General features: G+C 53.3%; 2 protein-coding genes across 2 annotated transcripts in view; both read right to left on the bottom strand.

Annotated features, from left to right (window-relative positions):
- The window catches only part of DMAP1 (DNA methyltransferase 1 associated protein 1), a 28,980-nt gene extending 19,661 nt beyond the window's left edge, over positions 1-9,319 (bottom strand). Inside the window, exons 1-5 of the mRNA XM_048313660.1 lie at positions 9,238-9,319; positions 8,710-8,865; positions 6,022-6,113; positions 5,428-5,623; positions 1,051-1,209 (exon numbers count right to left, since the gene is read on the bottom strand). Of these exons, the coding sequence (XP_048169617.1) occupies positions 1,051-1,209; positions 5,428-5,623; positions 6,022-6,113; positions 8,710-8,811 (549 nt within the window). The 5' untranslated portion in view covers positions 8,812-8,865; positions 9,238-9,319. The remainder of the gene's footprint in view (positions 1-1,050; positions 1,210-5,427; positions 5,624-6,021; positions 6,114-8,709; positions 8,866-9,237) is intronic.
- A 5,514-nt stretch (positions 9,320-14,833) lies between these two features.
- On the bottom strand, positions 14,834-18,504 carry LOC125330353 (Krueppel-like factor 2). Its single transcript, XM_048313388.1, has 3 exons — positions 18,307-18,504; positions 17,050-18,025; positions 14,834-16,202 (listed from the first exon to the last, which is right to left on the bottom strand). Exons 1-3 carry the CDS (start codon positions 18,397-18,399, stop codon positions 16,027-16,029), a joined length of 1,245 nt encoding a protein of 414 aa, XP_048169345.1. The 5' UTR covers positions 18,400-18,504; the 3' UTR covers positions 14,834-16,026.
- Between the last annotated feature and the right edge of the window lie 476 nt (positions 18,505-18,980).

Below are 18,980 nucleotides of genomic sequence, written 5' to 3'. Positions count from 1 at the left end.
AAGACACAGTGCTTGGGAGGAAGGTCAGCAGGGACCCTTGTAGGTGCCAGGGGAATGACAGGGAAGGAGGAGTTTCTCAGTGAGCTGCATGAATTAACTGTCATGGGTTCACAGGTACTGCTTTAAAAACACCCACCGAAAGATCCAACAATGCTGAGGGTTTAGAGACAATACAGCGGTGAAGCACCCCCAGCAGTGAAGATAAAAAGATGCAAGGAGAGTTGAGAGGAGAAAGTCTGCAAGCAGGAAACTTGCAACAAATGTGCAGGTCTCCAAGTTGCTCCAGACAATGGTCATTCAAGTCACAACCAAGAAGGTATCAGCTGCAACAATTCGCAGCCCATCATTTCATGAAGTCTGAGCTGTGTCCCATTAACCCCAGTACCAAAGATGTTTGGGCTACTCAGCCGAGCATACTCTTGCTATTTTACTTTGCTACAGGCTCTTCGTGTGAGCATTTCAGAGGACAGCAAAAAGTTACAGGATTTGGATCTGTTCTGAGAAGCCATAACACTCCCTCTGTCACCAGGAGGCATGGAACCAGTATAGGAGATCTGCAATCATGACACCAGGGTTGCATTTTCAGACCACTGATGGTCCTCATTTCACAGCAGAGATGATGGAAACCTGCACCATGTCAGACCACAAGTCAGGAACAGTACCATGGAGAAGTCCCAACCCTCAGGGTTCACTGGCAGATCCTTCTCCAAGGGCCTAGACTGAAATCCAGAACACCTAGCCTGCTCAAATAAACAAACTCCCCAGCTGCTTGTTCTCCAAGGAACAACAAGCTGTTCTCCTGGCAGGTGCAAACCTTCTAACTTTCTAATAAAACACAACAGGGAATGAGAACAAGTCACAGTAGATTTAATTACAAACAAAGCAAGCAGCAATGCCTTGTGCTGGGAATTCAATATTCCTTGCTGCCAATAATTCATTATTTTCCCCTAATTAAGTTGATATAAAGGGTAATTTAGTCTTTCAAGTGCAGAAAGCCCTGCACATGCCATAGCAGCAGGTTGCTAGCAGCAACTTGACCCCAGGACTCACCTTGAACTGCTGGTGATCATAGCGGTCGTGAATGACCACGAAGCGCAGATCAAAGCGCCGAGCCAGGTCAAAGAGATGGTCTGTCTCAGCTTTGGTCCACGCGTCGTCGTGGAGATACATCTGGTACTCCTGCTCTGAGTAGACAGGAACCTGCACTGTCTATGGAGAGAAGAGAAAACCATGGTAGCTCTCCTGCAGCACTGCCCTCCTCACTGCCAAGATACCTGAGCCAAGAAAATGAGCACAGTACTGACAGGAGGGGGCTGCCAGGACCCTGAGCAATGAGTCCTGGTAGTAGGAAACATGATAAGCAGGCAGAGGACTTGATATGGAGCAATGTGTGATCCCAAGGCCATAACGTGACATTCAGGGAAGCTTACCAGGAACTGCCACCTAGGAGGCTGAAACCTATTTCAGGTGTCTGACACAGGCAGAGGTCAGCGACCCACATCCTGACTATGGATTTCAAAATTAGCAGGCTAACATGACAGTGAAACCAAGGTTCAGCCAGCCTCCCTGCATTCCTCCCATACAGCAAAACCAGTATCTTGGCATAAACTGCTCTGACAGTTGACTCTTCACTTGGGTTGGGACATGCTCACTTGTACAGGAAGAACAGGAAAGGCAAGGAGCAGTAGTCCCCAGCCTTTAGCACACCTTCTGCTTTGATACTCAGACTACTTCTTTCATGTTTGGCACAGACACTATCATGAAGATTTGAAAGACTGTACAACTGAAGGCCATAAACTTGGCAAACAACTTTGTCACTCCCTTCCTCATAGACCTTTTTCTCCAGCAGAACCACAGAGCCAAATGACAGTCCAACTCTGTGTCCCAGGTGCCTAAAAGGCCAAGCCCACAGTACTGTCCCCAGTCTGGAACTGCTCTGCAAGGGCTCTATCCAGAACACAAGTGTCACATGAGTATTAAAGAAACAGCAAAAATATTTACTATATTAGGGGAAATCCTAGCATGTGGTAAAGCAAAAGTGTAAATAAGCCTGTGCTTTCCTCCCTTATTCCCTCTCACTCCCTTCCTCCTGCAGCAAAGCTTTGCTTAGCCTGAGGAGGTCCTACCTTCACAAGAAAATTGTGTGCATTCAAGTAGCAGATGTGCTTCAACACCTCTGTGGTTTTGTGTCCTGTCACCACGAAAGTCATCCTCATGAACTCCATACAGCTCGGAGGAGCATTTCTGAGCCTCCAAAAAACAGCCTCTTTAGGTCTACTGCCCTTCTTCCACCACTGAGACAGAAACTCAGAGGTGAAGCAGATCTCTTGGGGATGCACTGAACCTCAACCTTCGAGTACCACTTCCATATGAGAAGATGCAGCAGGGTCCTCTGCAGTGGATGGAAGGGAAGGTGGCAGACTCCTCATCAGACAAGAGAACGCAACAAGAGCAAAGACACTTCCAAAACACTTCCTCAGCTCCCACTCATGGCTGCTCAGGTGAGAACCACTGAGAAATGAGAAGGTAGGAAGAGATGGAAAGCTTGAGCCAACCACGGGCTGACTATACATTCAAATGCAACGTAACCATGAAAAGGCAACTATGACCCCCAGAAAGGGATTTCCAGCAGAAATTGGCAGTGTTTCAATTGCAGAACAAGAATACTGGCATGAATACCAACTACAACACTACTGATCCCTGGTCAGGAAAGATGCACTGAAATGGAAACAAGTAGAGAGAAGAGCATGAGTAATGGGGTGGAGAGCTTGTCTTCCCACAGCAGACTGGAAGAGAATGCAGCCTAGCAAAGGAAGTCTGAAAGAGAATCTGACTGCAGGCTTCAAGTCTGTTAGATGAAATGAAAGGAATACCCATGGGAAGAAAAGAACAACTGAAATAAGAACAAAGAAATTGACTTGCAAAAAAATGCCAATTTAACATGGAAAATTTAACCTGGAAATGAAATGGAGCAAAGACAGTCTAGAAGAGCTTCCCGAGGAAGCACAGGGGCAGGAAAAGCCAAGTGCTTTTCAAAAGGAACTTGATCAATTTGTGAAAGGGACTGGATGGTGGCAGGACCTGAAAGAGCCAAGAGGAGGATTCAACAGCCCAGAAAAACCTCTCTCAGTCCAACATTTCACACTATAAACTCACACAGTGATGAGTATTAAATTAGCTGAAACTGCTCAGGATCCTGGAGCCACAAGATAGTTCTATGAAAACATCAGCACAATGCCTAATAGAGGTAAAAATACAAATTGAACAGTAAAAATTATGAGGGAGATAGAGAAACAGAGCCCACATAAACCCACCATGCTCTCTTAAGTAGAACACTCACTCCTAGTCCACCCATTTCAAAAGAAAGGATATTTGAGAACAAGGGAGTGCACAGGAGGGCACGTCAAATTACAGAAAACACAGCACCCAGCAAGGACAATTTACTACATCATGTAACACAAGATCTCAGAGGACTAAACCTCAAGCCAGCAGTTTGAAATGAGAAGAAAGCACCTTTGCACACCACACAAAATCAGCCTGAAGAACTCATTAGCATGGGTTATTCACAAAGCAGCTTTCTGCCCTGAATGTACCTAGCAAGAATTATTAAACACAAATTTCAAGTTCAGAAATCCTTAAACCAAAGGCCACCAGAAGGCAGGAAAATATGTATTTGCCCCATTCTCATACACTTTCTCTAAGCCCTTGCTGATGGTAGCCAAAAGGCTGAGAGAGGGCCTTGCTCTAACACCAGCAAAGCTGCTTTTATACTCCTGTTTCACACCCTGAAACAAGGCTCAGTGTACACGGTGAAACCCAAGTTTACATTTTGGATCTCACAACAAAGAGGGAGGGATTTGGACTGGAGACTGGAAGCACAGAGAAAAGGAAAAGCAACTGAGCAGTGACCCAGGAGTTAAAGAGCTTGAGCAACCAACAGGACAGACTACACAGGAAAACAGGTTCATTCCAAGGGGAGGGAAAGATTCAGGCAGAGGTATCAAGTATGTGAGAAAAAACCCACAAAAGAGTCTGGAAAAGTAAAAAAAATTCCTCTGACACAGCAAATATCTGCAAAACTCTTCATTAGTGCCTTCAACTTTCTCAACTACAGCACCACAAGGATAACAACTTGCTCCTGATATTATGCAATTGGGCATTTGCAGATGGCAGAGGCCTGTACCACTAATCTAAAGGTTACAGCCTTGCTGAAGGCTCGTCTGTCTGTCAATTCACAGTACCTGATAAAGTTAAGGAAACAAGAATCATATAATTAAAACACCCATATGTGCTGTGTGTCCCCCTCTGATAAACTCAGTTGAATTCAGCCAAAACCAGTTCCAGCAGTAGTCTTAGAGACAATTAGCCTCACAAAGTTTCACTCAGACAGCGAGGTAGGTGCTTCGACTAAGTGAGTCATACTTCAGACTTCCACCCCAGACATCAGAGAAGAGATACCACAGGAGGCTCTTACCAATGTCCCAGCTAGAGGAAAAGCATCAGTCAGAGCTTGAGCCTTCTAACATATAAGGTCAACCAACCACTTAACTCTGCAGGAAGCCAAGCTTTGTTAGAGCTGATGCTCTGTGGGTTACAAACTTAAAATATTGTATACGGTTACACACAAGCAGAGCTTTTGTGGAATCATGTTAGCACACGATTTTTTTACTCTTTCAGATTTGCATCATGAAGGGAGTTAAATTACATTATGGAAGCACCCTAACTCTGCTCCTTCCTAACTTTGGAGGTCCTGACTTTGAAGTATAAATCTTGATGTAGTTTTCTTTGTGCATACACATGAAAGGCCCAGCCACTCAAAGCAGATACATCTGGGACAAAAGACAGCAGGAGATTACAACAACACATTGTGACAATTTAATGTAAGACGCAAAGAACAGGGAACTGCACCACACTGATACCACAAGAGCAATTTCAGAGGGAACACAAAGTAATTCAGCATCTGTGCTGGAATCTGGCCAAGAGGTTGCAAGCCACCTTTCTGGCCATGAAGCTCAAGCGATTTTTTTCATACTGAGCAAAATAACAAGACTTATGACTTTTATGTGTTAGTCAGGATAGAATATCTTTTACTACAATGAGCCTGTAATCAGGGGAAGAATGTTGGTCAAGAACAGAGATAGATATCATGAGTCCTCCTCACCAAACCAATGACTGCACACCTGAAATACAGGGGTCTCTAGCAAGCTCTGGCCACATACAAAGCCCACTTCGCCTGAATGATTTGGAGACACCAGTCCATGGTCACATGGCTGCAGGTCATGCTGCAATTTAAAATGCAATTACCAAATCTAACTCAGCCTTCACTTGTTGAAAGGATCCACTTCCTGTCTGGACAAGAAGAAACTGACTGAAGGGTATTTTCCAGCTACTATTTATATGCTGTTGTTCGAAAGTGCTCCCACTTACTTTATTGAACCTGGCAAAAGGGTAATCCTTCCCTTCCTCTGCTGCTCTCCTCCAATGGTAAAACATTGCCCCATCTTTCCTCGCTGGGTTGGTGAAAGGCATCCACTTCCAAGGCCGGACTTTCTTGGAGCCCAGTTTTGCTTTGACTGTTCGATAACCCTGAGTTGTATCACTTGGCAGCAGTGGAGGTGCATCCCTGTGGTGGAGAAAAGTGCTGGTGATGAGAAGCAAGGAGCAGCCCAAGACAAACCCAAAGAGATTTCAGGCTCAGAACTCTTTTTGCAGATATAAAAGCAGGTGTCATTCCCAGTTGAGATTAAGAAAGAACTGGATACAAAGGGTAAGAGCACTCATTTGTCTGCATTAGACTATTGTGCCTGTATCTGATTAATTTCTTACATCAAATAAACCCCTCAAATTTAGAAGGGAGAAAACAGACACTGTCCATGACTAAGAGAAGGGCACAAGCATGGTCCAAGCACAAAGGGGAATCAATCTGGGTAGTGAGACCACTCCTGGTTTCAAGAGGACGCTGCCCTGCTACCAAAAGCCCAGGCCACCCCACAACCTGCACAGATGACCATGTGCTCTTACTTTTTGTCAGAATAGAGAAGTGCATAAACTTCTCGGTGCATTCCTTCTGGCCTCTTAAACGTCAATGTCTCTGAAGACTTCTTGGATTTTTTCTGAAACAGAAGAATTGCATTTTAGATTCAGAAGTAGAAATGTCCGAGGGACAACTAAAACCGTATAACCTGGTGCCCTGTGATGGTTTTTACTTTTATCTGGTTTTAGACACCTTGAATTTCTCCAGGAAAATGCCTGTTCCTGGTGGAAGACACTGACAGACAAAATGTACCCACTTTCAGTGATAGGGCTCACCAGTACCCCCATTTGCTGTTGCTGATAACACACTTAAATTCCAAGCTGAACATCTGGCTATAGATTGCACAGGCCAGTGCACTAAGTCTTTTCTTACTAGCCAAGCACTATCCTCTCTGAGAGGTATTAATGCGTTTAATTGATTCTCTCCTTTTTCGAGAAAATAGTAGGAAATGTCTTCCCAGTTTTTAAAAGGTTTTTGTCACTTTGTTCTGCAGCAGCTTCCGTTTTTACCAGCTGTGATCACACCCTTACAGTAGCCCCCTGGAAAAACCACCAGTACCACCTACCAAAGTTCTCCAGCCCCACCTCCACTGTCCCATTTACACAGCAAACAATTTTTTGACAGTTTCTTCATAAGAGGAATTCAGTGTACACAACTCAATCTGGCCCCTAAACCCTTGTCAGACTTGATGGTTTCTAAGACACAGTCCAACTCATACCACATCTACAAGTTTCTCAGTAATCAACTGTATCAGGTGATCAGCTTTGGATTCAGGTAGGTACAGTAACAGCCACACTAACAAGTTACACTTTATTTAAGAGGAAGAAGTTTACCGAGCATTTGGTCTAACTGTATTGTCTTTGTAACTACTAGCCCTGTCACTACTATTACACACTTTTTTACCATATCAATACCAAATTTTAAATCAGAATATTTTTCAGTAGTAAAACTAACACTGCATCATAAATTGTGTTAAATCCAGTTACCTTTATCAAGCAAATTCAAGATCCCACTGAAAAAAATAAGTCCCTGTCATCTTGGACTGCAACTACTTTCCATAAAACTTCATGACAGACACGCATTATATCAGCACCTTTTCATCCCTAATCAAACACCTTTCTCCTAGTGTGTCCATCAGTTTGCCCAGGAGCAATGTAAGGCCAACCAAGGCAGTTACCCACAGGTCACCGCACACCCTGTGTGAACACAGGCTTCTGGAATTCCCCCAAAGTTCCCAGATTTATTAAAAGTTAATATCAGCAGGCCAGAGATCAGCTCAGCCAGCACTTTTAGGAGTTGAGAACAAATTACTTGGTCATGCTGATTTAAATGTTTTTATGCCTAGTAATTTTTATTTTAACATTCTCAGTCACTAATGGACTGGAAAGTACTTCATGGTTCTCTTGTGATTTCAAGACATCAATCTGTTTCTTTTCTAATTGAGAATAGATCTATTTCCTGAGCGAGTGCTGCACTGTTATTAGCAACTTTGCACTCTCCATGTGACAACAGCTTACACCTTTGGTTTGGCTTTGTTTCTGTACTTTGTAGAAATTCAGAATGGTTTGTTCAAGTGGCCTCCTGCACCCTTCCCAAAACTTTTCACTGCAAATTCCCTTCCTCCCTCTCCCCATTACAGTAAACTTGAGAAACCCATCTTAGTCTCTGCTCTGAAGAGACAGCCAGCCACCAGTACTCCTCTGGCTCTCTGCTGCCTAACACACATTTAAATCAAAGAACTCACAACTCCAAACACTCAGTGGCAACACTGCAGGCTGAATCCAGCCAACAAGCTGCTCACCAGACACTGTTCACCAACACAGCTGATAACCGGGAATTTTAACATTTCAGCCTTTAAATGACTCAAACTCACTGGTTTTCCATTACACCAATTACACCGTATGCCCTAGCAAGGCAGTGAAACCACAGTGCTTCTCTTCAGAGACAAAGGTTTCAGTGGAAGCAAACAATGACAGCCAGGAAGTGCTTTTAGGGATGGGATAGTTGTGTATGCTTAGTTCTGTTTTGGTTTTTTCCACAAATACACAGGCTTTACTTCAAATCAGACCATCTCTGTACCAGAGAGCTCCCTGGGCACATTTCAAAGCACCTCCACGTCTCGTAACTACTCCTAAGTTCACCTTCCCAACATCCTGCAAAACATGGGACCCCCACAACCTTCCCCAAATTTAAAAAACAGAAAACAAGATACTGTAGCACATTACCACACAGAATGCAGCACATCATGTCACACATCCTTAACAGAGCTTACTAACTTGCAACATTCCCACAGGCAATGCATCCCAGCTGTCCCAATCCCCAGCCACACACCTTCCCCACACAAGCTGGAAGACTTCTGCCATTCAATCAAGTCAGACAATATTTTCTTTCTTCTAAAACAGGTATTTCCATCTGTTTGGGGGCTAGATAGCATCACACTTCACAAAATGAGAATTTTAGGAGACAGCTGAAAATGTCGTGGGGCCTGGACAGCTCAGCAGGACACCACTTACACAGCTCCAGCTTAAATCCCACACCAGATGCCACAGCACAGGTAACTAAGAAGGTACACGCTTTATTCCATCTTTTCTTTCAATATTCACCCCAAACACCACATGCAAGGTCAGCCAGTGCCTAGAAATCAGGCAGCAGCCCCTCAGGGCACTGCAGTTCACCTTATCCGAGTTGATGATGTCCTTTTTGTTGATGGTGCCCGTATTCTCTGACTCCACGCCTCCCAGCTCCAGGATGTCCCGTACATCTGCCCCCGTCGCCATGTCTCCGCCTGCCCTCTGGCCTTCTCTGCGCCGTCCTGACCGTCCCCTCCAGCTCTGGGAGGGCGGGAAACCGGGGGTCGGGGGTTAACTCCCGCGGGGGTATCCCGGACTCATACAAACACGCGTAGGTGCGCGTGTTTACACATACACGCACGTATATCCGCACACACACACGCATATACATGCACACGCACACTCACACACTTATATCTACATAGACACACACCCCCCTCGGCCGCCTCCCATCCCCCCGCCAGGCCCAACAACGGGGCCTTGCACCCGGCGGGTCCCGGGGGTTCCGCACGCCGCGCCCGCAGCCCGCAGCCCCGCGGGGGGGTCCCGGGAGGCCCGCAGGAGGGCGTGCGGGACGCGGCGCTCCCCGCGCGGCCGCGGCCGCCCCGCTCCGAGCGGGACCCGCGCACCCACCGGCGCCGGCTCCGCGGCCACCGGGACGTGCGGCGCATACGGCGGCCCGGGCAGCGTCGCTTCCGCTCCCGCCAAGAGGCGCCCGGAAGTGCCCGGAGCGCTTTGGGGGACGCACCACGCGGGGGTGAGCGCGAAGGATCACAGGTTCGAATCCCGCTCCAGGCAGGTCGTAGCCGCCCGCCCCGAGGCCGCCGATGCCGCTTTCCCCGCGGCAGCGCCCGAACCTAGCCGGGTGCCGGCACCCTCCGCCCCGCTCAGGGCTCACAACGCGCTGGAGGCGCGGCTCGCTCCCGCGCCGGGAGGTGGCAGCACCGCCGCGCCCGAGCGGCGCCTCCGAGCCCGTCCTGCGGGGAGGGGGCGCCGCGAGTCCGCTGGTCGCTCCCACGCTCGCCCCCAGTTGCCGCGACCCCGTTCCCTCGGGGACTCTGCGATGGGTCGCTGCTCTCCCGGGGGTCCCGGAGCTGACCCCAGTTTCCCGCAGAGCTCATCAGGAGTTCTCCCGTCTCCTTTCCCGAGGCGCTCGCTGGTGGCTTTGCCCCGTGCCGTTCTCCCCGCCAGCCGTGCCAGGTGCCAGCCCCACCGCATGGCACACTCGGGCTGCTCGGCCTGGCTTCGTGTGCCACCGCGTGCGCTCCTCGCCCTCGTGCTCTATCCTCCAGAACCACAGAGCTCACAGGAGGCAGCCCGGAGTGAAAGTTTATTAATAAAACTGTCCCGCTTCCTCTTCCCTGTGGGAAGAGATGAGGGAACAAGGAAAGGGGAGAAAGCAGTGGTGTGGGGCCAGGAGGGATTTAGAGAAATCACCTTCCTGCCAGATCGAGGCAGGGCAAGGCTGCCTGGCAGAGGTTTGCCTGAAGCAGAAGGTTTCAGCACAGGGCACTGAGGTATACTGTGATCTGCCGGCCACCTTGGATGGCCCAGGAGAGTGGGGGGAGTCTCTGAGCAGAATCTCTTCTCCTGTGCAGCCCTGGGATGAGCTCAACCCCGCTGTGATGGGGTTGGTGTTGCATGGAATCCCTCAACACCAGCTCGGCTGTGCTGAAGTTACCACCATTCCCATCCTGCTGGTGAACCCTTCCCACAAGGACTGGCACATCGCCTCTGAATCAGAGCCCAACCAATGCCAGCGTGCCACAATGGGAGCTGGTGACGCCCCCAGAGTACCATCTTTTGCCCCCAGAAATAATTTAATCCCCTTTCTGCCCCCTTCCACACTACTAGGGATGGCTTTTAGCATCTTGACCTTTCCACAAGGGCAGAGCTGATCCTGAGGTTTTGCCTGTCCTCCCTATTTGCTCTCAGCTCTGCCTCATCCACCCAAGTCCTCCCCCATAGCGTGTGTGGACATTGCTAATCATTTCTAGCACATTTTCTTGCTCTCTTGCCACAGCTGGCCTGGAAGTGGGGTCCACACTCCCCCAAGGTGGGCTTGAAGAGGGAGACAGGACTTTCCCAACTTTTGCAGTCTCTGCCTGCCTGGCAAGCCTGGTACTGTGTCTCCAGGGAGAGCTTTGTAAAACCAAAAGAGAGAACCTCTCATTTTGCCACTCACGGCGGGTCGTTCGCAGTCCATTCATGCCATTAAACAGCACTTATAGAAAACAAAAACCAGTTCCAAAAATAAAACCCAGAGACAGATGGGCCATTCAGTGCGTTTTTTGATTATATCTCCCACTTGTCGGCCTGACCTGCTCAAACCCTATCCCAACAGGATTTAATCTCTGCCCCAGCGCAGGGTGATCAAGCCTTTCCTCTTCAACAGCCTGCAGCACGTTTTGAGCTCATCTCCCCAAGGTAGAGGCTTTTTGATCTCATGAATGGTGGAGATTATGGGCAGCTGGAAAGTGCTATTCACAGCCTGCCTCCCCCACACCTCTGTAAGCCTGGGGAGCTTTGTCCCACCAGGAGCTGTATAGACCTGCAGGTGAAACACATCAACTGGGTGTTTCTGCTAACTGGATCATCAGTGGAGCAATTAGCACTGCTTCAGGGGGGCCTGGAGTTATTGTTTCTGGCCTGGATTTATTGCTTCTGGCCACTGCATCCCAAAGCTTGCACAGAGCAAAGGGGTAAGGCTGGAAACTTGAGTCACGTACCTGGTCCATCACTGAGAGTCCTGCACTGGGACTGTGCCCAGATCTGACCACAAGGGTCCTGCCTCGCCAGGACACAGGGAGAATCCAGGGAATGCAGGGAGTCAGGGAAAGCCAGCAATGATGAGGAACCCAGTGCTTCTGTGCTCTGGAACTTTGGCATCGCTGTTCTGTCACTGCAGCACCATCACCCACCTCCAGCTGCCCTGGATACCAGGGTACCAAGGGTACCAAGCCTGGGCGATCTGCCACCAAGCAGCTGGGTGAGAGATGTATCCCCAGATTTAGCCCTGGCAAAAAGGCTCCCTCCAGGCCAGCTCCTCACCCACCTTGGGATGCTGGGGAAGGATGCACCTCGTGCCCTTTACCCGTGCCCTGGCTGGCAAGAGTGACCAAAGGTGGCCCCAGGCCAGAGGTGTGCATGCCTCCGGACCAGGGCTCAGGGTGTGTGTGTCTCCCAGCCTGGCACCAGCGGAGGAGGACAAGTGCAAACACTGTGGCCAGTGGGGCGGGAGAAGGTTATCTGGGGCCCGGCAGTGGAAAAACTCTGGTGTGTGACTAAGGCACAACAGCGTCAGGTGTGGGTCCAGGCAGGGCAAGTGAGCCGGGAGTTATCGCTTCCCCGTGGGTTCAGGTGCCTGAAGCCAAATGTTTCCTAAGGGTGCGGTGACAGCCACAGCCCCGTTATCATGGCGCCTGGCCCACCCCAAGCAGCATGGACACGGGGGCCAGTTGCTGGACCTTCCCCCCATGGCAGGGATGGGGCACTTCCCACTGCTCTTCCAGTGGGGGACTCGAGCCCTGGCAGCATACTTCAGCAGGGACACCTTGGTCCTGGGGACCCAAGCTCCCAGGTTGTGGTGAGGAATGGCCTGTGTCAGCCCCTCCAAGCACTCCCAAACTATCCTCCCACCCTGGAGCACCCAGGCTGCATCCCACCCATAGCATTCTTGCCCCCTTCCCAGCTCCATGCTGTCCCCATGGACCACAGCATCTCCAAGGTCAAGCCCTGGGTAAGGAACCCTCAGATCTGCAACACTCCTTCTCTCTATGGATCAACAAACCCAGACCAGCTGTGGGATTTGTTGGCTGTAGCATGGGTGATCCACATGAGCTGGGTCCTCCCTAGACAATAGAAACCCCCTCAAGTTTCTCTTTCACCCCTCTCCAGCTTTGAAGACCCCAGGGCCCCGTGCTCCAGCTGGCAGGTGACTGCATGGTGCCAGGCCATGCTGTGGCCATGACTCATCCATCTGCTGGGAGGTGTTTCTCCATACCTTGCTCCTTCCTTTCCCCACTTGCCTCCTCGTTGGACCAGGTCAGTTGTACCCCAAAACCATGGGGCATAAGAGTTGCAGACGGTTCAGGGATCTCTGCACAGTTCCCAGGGTCCTTTTTGACAGGAAGTGACCAAGGTGGAAAAGGAAGGGAGGGAGACATGGCCTAGCACAGGGTTTTCCAGCTGACAGCAGGTGCATGTACCACAGGAATTGCACCCCAGCCGTGCTTCCCTCAGTGCTGCCAAAGGTGTGTTCTTGCTGCCCTCATCACTTCGCAGGGCAGGTTTTGCTGGGGACAGCACTGGGCAGCCTCCTCCAATGGAGTGTGTCTTGGCCCAGGCACTTGGAAGAGGGTGTTTTTTATTAACAATAAATTAACCGTAATTGTCTTTTCCACTACAGCCACTCCTCCCCAGCCATGCGGTGATTCCCAGTCATGCTGGTCCATTTGACTGCCATGCCCCATTGAGCGCCTGAAGGAGTGCCTTGCCCCAGGCACAGGGGAGCAAACCCAGAGCAGCTTTGTTTGGAGGAGCCAAAGCACCTTCCCCTGCTCTCACCTCCATGTAAGGTAGCGGCAGCAGAGCCGGACCTCACTCTTGCCCTGGCACAGCAATGATGAAAGGCAAGGAAGAACTGGTTTGTGCTCTGATCTCAGAGCTGAACCTCAAAACAGCCGTGAACCGTCACTCCGGCTCCCAGGATGCTTAGGGAGGACAGGACAGCAGAGCCAGCCTTTCCAGTGGGACAGGATGGTTGGAGAAATTCATCGTTCCCCTGGAAATAAAAATAATAATCATAATAAAAACACAAAGCCAGAGATTACTTATATGCACACAAACACGCAGGCACGCACTCTCCCCATCTGGCTTTGCCAGCCTGACTCATCGCTAATTCAAACAGCCCACACCTTTCCCTCTCCCTCCATGTGACGTTTTGAACAAGTCTCCAGGGAAGAGGCACAAGTTTTGCCCTAGCTATCCCCTGGCATTGTAGCCTTGTACTTGGGTTCTGGTGGTCCCAGGAACAGGACACCCCCGGTACCTCATCACAGGCCACATGGGTCCCAGCACAGTCACCCCTGCACAGGCACCTCTCAGAAAGTGGGGCAAGCAGAGGGTGGAGGTGGCAGTGGAAAGGACAAGTGATTGAGCCTGATGGATCTGTGACATCTGTGGATGCAGCCCCATGGTCCTGATCTCAAGCCTGCAGGCCAAACATGACGTCCCAAGCTGCTGCTACCCTGCCTGGAATCACCCATGCTTTTGTACCTGCTCAAGGGCAGACCACAAGGCTGGGTGCTGGCCCCAGAACACGGAGCCCAACACCAAAATGTTAGCCGTGCCTCAGGGGACCATCAGACCTGCTCTGCCATTCCCATCTGAACAGGAAAGGGTGGGATCAACCCAGCTTCATCCCACTTCCACTTGCAGGGCAAGCAGCCCCAGGGCACCCCCCAGCCCTGGCCAGCCACTGGGGGTTGCAGTGGTGAGCAGAGGAGGAGGGAGCCACTGCCACCACCACCCTGGGCCAGGGCATCATAGAGCCTGTAAGTGTGCTCCCTGCACTGCCAGCATGGTGTCAGGTCTGGACAAGTTCCTGCCTTCAGAGGGATTCGTGCATCACAGGTAATCAGCTGTGGGAGGGAGGGAGGGAGGGATGGAGCCAGACCTGCTTGCTGAGCTTGGGACCTGCCAGCATGCTTGTGCTGAGTCACCACCTATTAACGCAGGGAAACCTCAGCACCTGAACCCCGCCAAGCTACCGGGCCATCCCCAGGAGGACAGCAGAGACAGCACCCAGGACCAGGCAGCAGACACCAGCCTCCCTCCCGGTTGTGACCACAAGGCCAGTACTGCAGAGCTCCCGCTGCGAGGGACAGCAGGACAGGACTGCTCAGGAAGAATTCAGGACCAGCAAGGCTCTCAGTAGTTTCAGCTGCCATTCCCCTTGGAGATGACTCACTGCAGGACCAGTCACACCATCCCAGTGCCGCAATTGCCCCATCTGCAGATTAGGGAAACTGAGGCACAGGGAAGTGGGGTGACTCAAGAGCTGTTGCACAGGAGATGCTGCTCAGATGCCGAGGCTTGGGCGTTCCCCATCGATCCTCCGCAGCTAACTTAAGCAGAAATGAACATCGATGTAAATATTTACTGACAAACAAGCTCAGCCTCACCCTCTCCTCTTAGAAGAAACCTTTAAAGTAAACTCTCCTGGCTCTTTCATGTTTACGTCTTGTTTATTTATTATACAGCAGATCACAATATTTCAACAGTTTGCATATAAAGAAAAGTAACATTTCAGAGTGCAAGAGACCTAACGTGCCCAAGCAGAGAAATGTTAATTAACAATATACACAGACGGGAACAGTGCACTTCCCAAAGCTGAGACTCATCTGTGTTCCCAGCTGGAAGAAAAAAATATATTAAAAAAACAGAAACATTATATATTACTGCTTTGTTTAATTTACAACTTGCTTTGCAGAAGCTGCACATAAAAAGACTCATTTTCTTTTGAGCCTTCTTTTTTGTCCCCCCCCCTCTACAAAAGTTTCAAGTATAGCAGAGACCTGGGCATTCATAGCTGGACTCCCTGTCCTTTACATACCAAATTAAAAAAGCAGCATGGGGAAGGTAGCTGCAGCAGTACCTGGTGTCATCCTGAGGGGAAGAACAAGACAAAATAAAGCAGACAAGAGCCAGAAGAGACATTTTAGGCTCTTGAGTGGAAAACTGTGGGAACGGCCAGGGCTGGACTGCTCAGTGGAGTCCCAAGCTGGTGACAGGAGCATCCCTACTCTCTATGCAAGGTGACACTGTGCTGCCAACACCTGCAAACCTTTATAGCCACAAGCCAGTCAAATCCCACCCTCACCCCATCCACTGTAGGTTTTGGGTCAGGAGGTTTGTTCTGATGGCCACAACCGAGACGACCAGCAACCTATTTCCCAGCACCAAAACCAATATGCCCAACTGGCATGGGTCTCCAGCCAAAACGCAGCCAGAGTCAGCCACCACACTCCCTAGAGCCAGGGGAGTGCCAGAATCTGGGGGAAGAAGGTTAAGCTGATGCCAAATACAAGCCGGGAGTTCTGGGGACAGATCCCTTATGCACCAACCCTCCCTCACTCACCAGGTACCTGGCTGGGGGGAACTCTCCAGGCATGGGGAGCTGAGTGATGATGCCTGGGCAGGTGTTTCTTGCAGCTTTGCTCCCCATATACATCCCAAAGCAGCCCTTCCCCACCACTTGGCTGGGCTAGCTCTCACAGCAGGGGCAGGAGGAGAAAACTAGTTATCAACTACAAGCAGAGAAGGCTGGTGGCAAGGCTGCTCCCCAGTGCCATCCCTGGCCCAACGCTATTTACACCGTGAGCTGGCTCCGGGGACATCAAGTCCGGCCGCAGCCACTGCTCACATGTGCCGCTTCATGTGGAGAGCGAGGTGGTCTGAGCGGGAGAAAGCCCTCTCGCAGAGGTGGCACTGGAACGGCCGGTGCCCTGTGTGCTTGCGGTAGTGGCGGGTCAGCTCATCGGAGCGGGCAAATTTCCAGCCACATCCTTCCCAGGTGCAGTGGTAGGGCTTCTCGCCTGCAGAGGAGAGGGGGTGTCAGTGGGCTTGGAGGTTCCCGCCCTCCCTATGCCTTCAGCTCTGTGCTACCCTACCCACCACCCCCTTTTTCAAGGGAGATCCCTGATCACCACCCTTAGGGGATGGGAGCCCCACTGCGCACCTCTGCCTGCCCAGCTTTCCTTCTGTCCCCCATTTTCCTGCCCTTCCCCATGTGCAAAGGTCTGTCCTTTGGGCATCCCTGCCCCATTACAGCACCCCTCCATGTGCCCTTGCCTCACTTCAAACTGTTGGTGGTCCCCTGCTCATCCCTGCTGTGGGGTGGCACCATGTGCTCTGTCCCAGCTCGGCCAGAGGGTCGACCATACACCCCCCCAGTCTATTTCCCTACTCTATTTGCCCCTAGCCCAGGTCGAGGGCTGCTCCATGTGTCCCCAAGCCCTACCTCTTCAGGCACCCCCGGGCCCCAAAGCCAGCAATGGAGGCGTCACAAGAGTGGTCTCGCTACGTGCCTTGGTCCCCGTGTGTCCCTGCCCAGCCCCACCACGGGGGTCCTTCTGAGCACTTCAGGGGCCATCCTCACTGCTCCCTGCCCTACACGCAGAACCCCTCACGCAACCCCATGCCGACTGCGGGCTATCTCTGGGTGCCCTCACACAGCCCCACCACGGGGACCCACCGTGCACTCCCTGACAAACCGCAGGGGTCTCCTCCATGCGACCCCCCCCCCCCCCCCCCCCCGCCCCCGGTTTCACCTCCCCCGGCGCCCCTTCACACCCCCGGAACCACGGTGGCGGGTTTCACCACGTGCCGGGATACCCCCACCCGGGACCGCCTGTGCGCGTCCCCGCCCCTGCGCGCCCTTACCCGTGTGGGTCCGCATGTGCGCCTTGAGGTGGGAGCTCTTGGTGTAGGTCTTGCCGCAGCCCGGGTATTCACAGTTGTGCGTGGCCGTTCGCTTGCGCGCCCACGAGCGGCGGCCGCGCTTGGGCTTGCAGTCCTCGGGGGGGGCCCCGGCCGGGAAGTATTCCAGCACCGGGGAGTTGGGCGGCGTGACCAGCAGCCCGGGCAGCCCCGACGGGCCCGGCCCCGGCCCCTTCAGGGGCTCCCTGAAAACACTGAAATGTCCATGAAACTGCGGCGGCGGCTGGGGGGCGAAGTGAGGCGCATAGCGGTGCGGGGCCACGGAGTAGTGGGGCGGCAGGTCGGCCAAGAGGTGGGGATCGGCGCCAGGCAGCGGCTCCTCAGGGGGCCCCAAGCGGCCATGGGGGAAGCCCGGGTATGGCAGCGGCGGCCCCGGCACCGGCCCCGGCCCGGGACCCGGCGCCACGCGTGGCTTGTGCTCGCCGCCGCCCGGTCCCAGGTACTCGGCGGCGGACATCCCCAGCATACAGGCGCGCTCCTCCGGCTGCTCCTTCTTGATGCGGGGCCCGAAGGACTGCGCGGCGTCCAGGGGCAGTGGGCGGGTTAGGGCCGGGTGGAGGGGTGGGTGGTGATGGGGGTGAGGATGGTGGTGGGGGCCGCCGGGCACCCGCAGCTCCGTATACTCCCTCCGCTGCAGGTCGTAGTGGCCGGGCAGGTCCGGGGTGAGCAGCTCAGCAACGTAGCTGTGGCCCTGGCCCTCGGGGTAAGGCGCCGGGAACTTGCCCGGCGTGGAGTACGAGCCGTCGCTGTCGTAGGTGGTGCCGCAGCTCTCAGGGGTCTCGGGCAGGGGATAGTTGGGGCCGGTCGGCACCTGCCCGCCACTGCTGGTGTGCGCCAGGATGAAGTCCAAGTCCACGAACTTGCCCAGGTCGTCCTCCTCCCGCTTGACGGCAGCGGGGCCATCCTGCTGTAGCATCCTCTGCGGGAAAATGAGGCGTCAGGACTGGCGGGGAGACAGTTGCGGCGGCACCCGCCGCCCCAACACCGCGGCCCGCGCCTCCCGCTCGGGGCGGCGGCTCCCCCCAACCCGTCCGACGGGTCGGCACCACTCCGGCTACGCTGCGCCGCCCCCAGGGCGCCCTCCGACGGCGGGAAGGCGGCCCGGCCCGCCCCCCACTCCACAGACAGGCTTAGCCCCAGCCCGGAACGCTCTGCCCCGTACCCCCCTCGCCACCCTCTCCCCGGGTGCGAGGTGCTTACATGGAGCATGTCGGCGGGCCGCTCCTCTAGCGGCATCAAGCTGGCAAAAGTGGAGATAGAGGGCAGGGCGCTCTCGTCCACGGCCGCCGCCATGCCGGGCCGGGGCAGCGGGGCCGGGCAGGGGGAGCGCGGTGCGCGGAGCCCAGCACCGCTCCACTCCGCTCCCCGCGGCAGCAGCGCTGCTCTGCGCCGCCCCGCGCCCCTAAGCTGTTAACAGCATGGCTGCGCCCCGATTGGTCCGGCCCGCATTGATATTCACCGCCGCCGCCTGCCATTGGCTCTACTGCCGCCTGAGCCGCGCCCCCTCCGCTGGGGCTGCCCCGCCGGGCGGGGGTCGGTGGTTGCCGCTGCCCCGACGGCGCTCGGAGCTGGCGCGGAACGGGAGAGGACGGGACAGTGCGGCGGGGTCCGCACGCCCTGCTTTGCCCTGGTCTGCGAGAGTGTCCCACGGGGGAGAAGAGCCAGGGGTGCTGCTGTAGACTGCGGAGGCCAGAATCCTGCCCGCGACGTGAGCGGGATGAGGCGCCCTTAAGCTTTGTCCGCACTACGAGCGGGGAGGGGGGTTGTAGGTGGCAGAGCCGGAGGTCCCCCGGCACCCTCTCCCGAGTGGGGCAGGGGTAATGGCTGTGTCCCATGCCCCCGTGTGTGGAGGCAGAGAGTCCCGGAGGGATCTG

The sequence above is a fragment of the Corvus hawaiiensis genome, chromosome 9, assembly GCF_020740725.1.
Source record: "Corvus hawaiiensis isolate bCorHaw1 chromosome 9, bCorHaw1.pri.cur, whole genome shotgun sequence".
NCBI lineage: Eukaryota > Metazoa > Chordata > Aves > Passeriformes > Corvidae > Corvus > Corvus hawaiiensis.
Note: the sequence above shows the minus strand (reverse complement) of the source record. Positions and strands in the feature narration are given on the sequence as shown.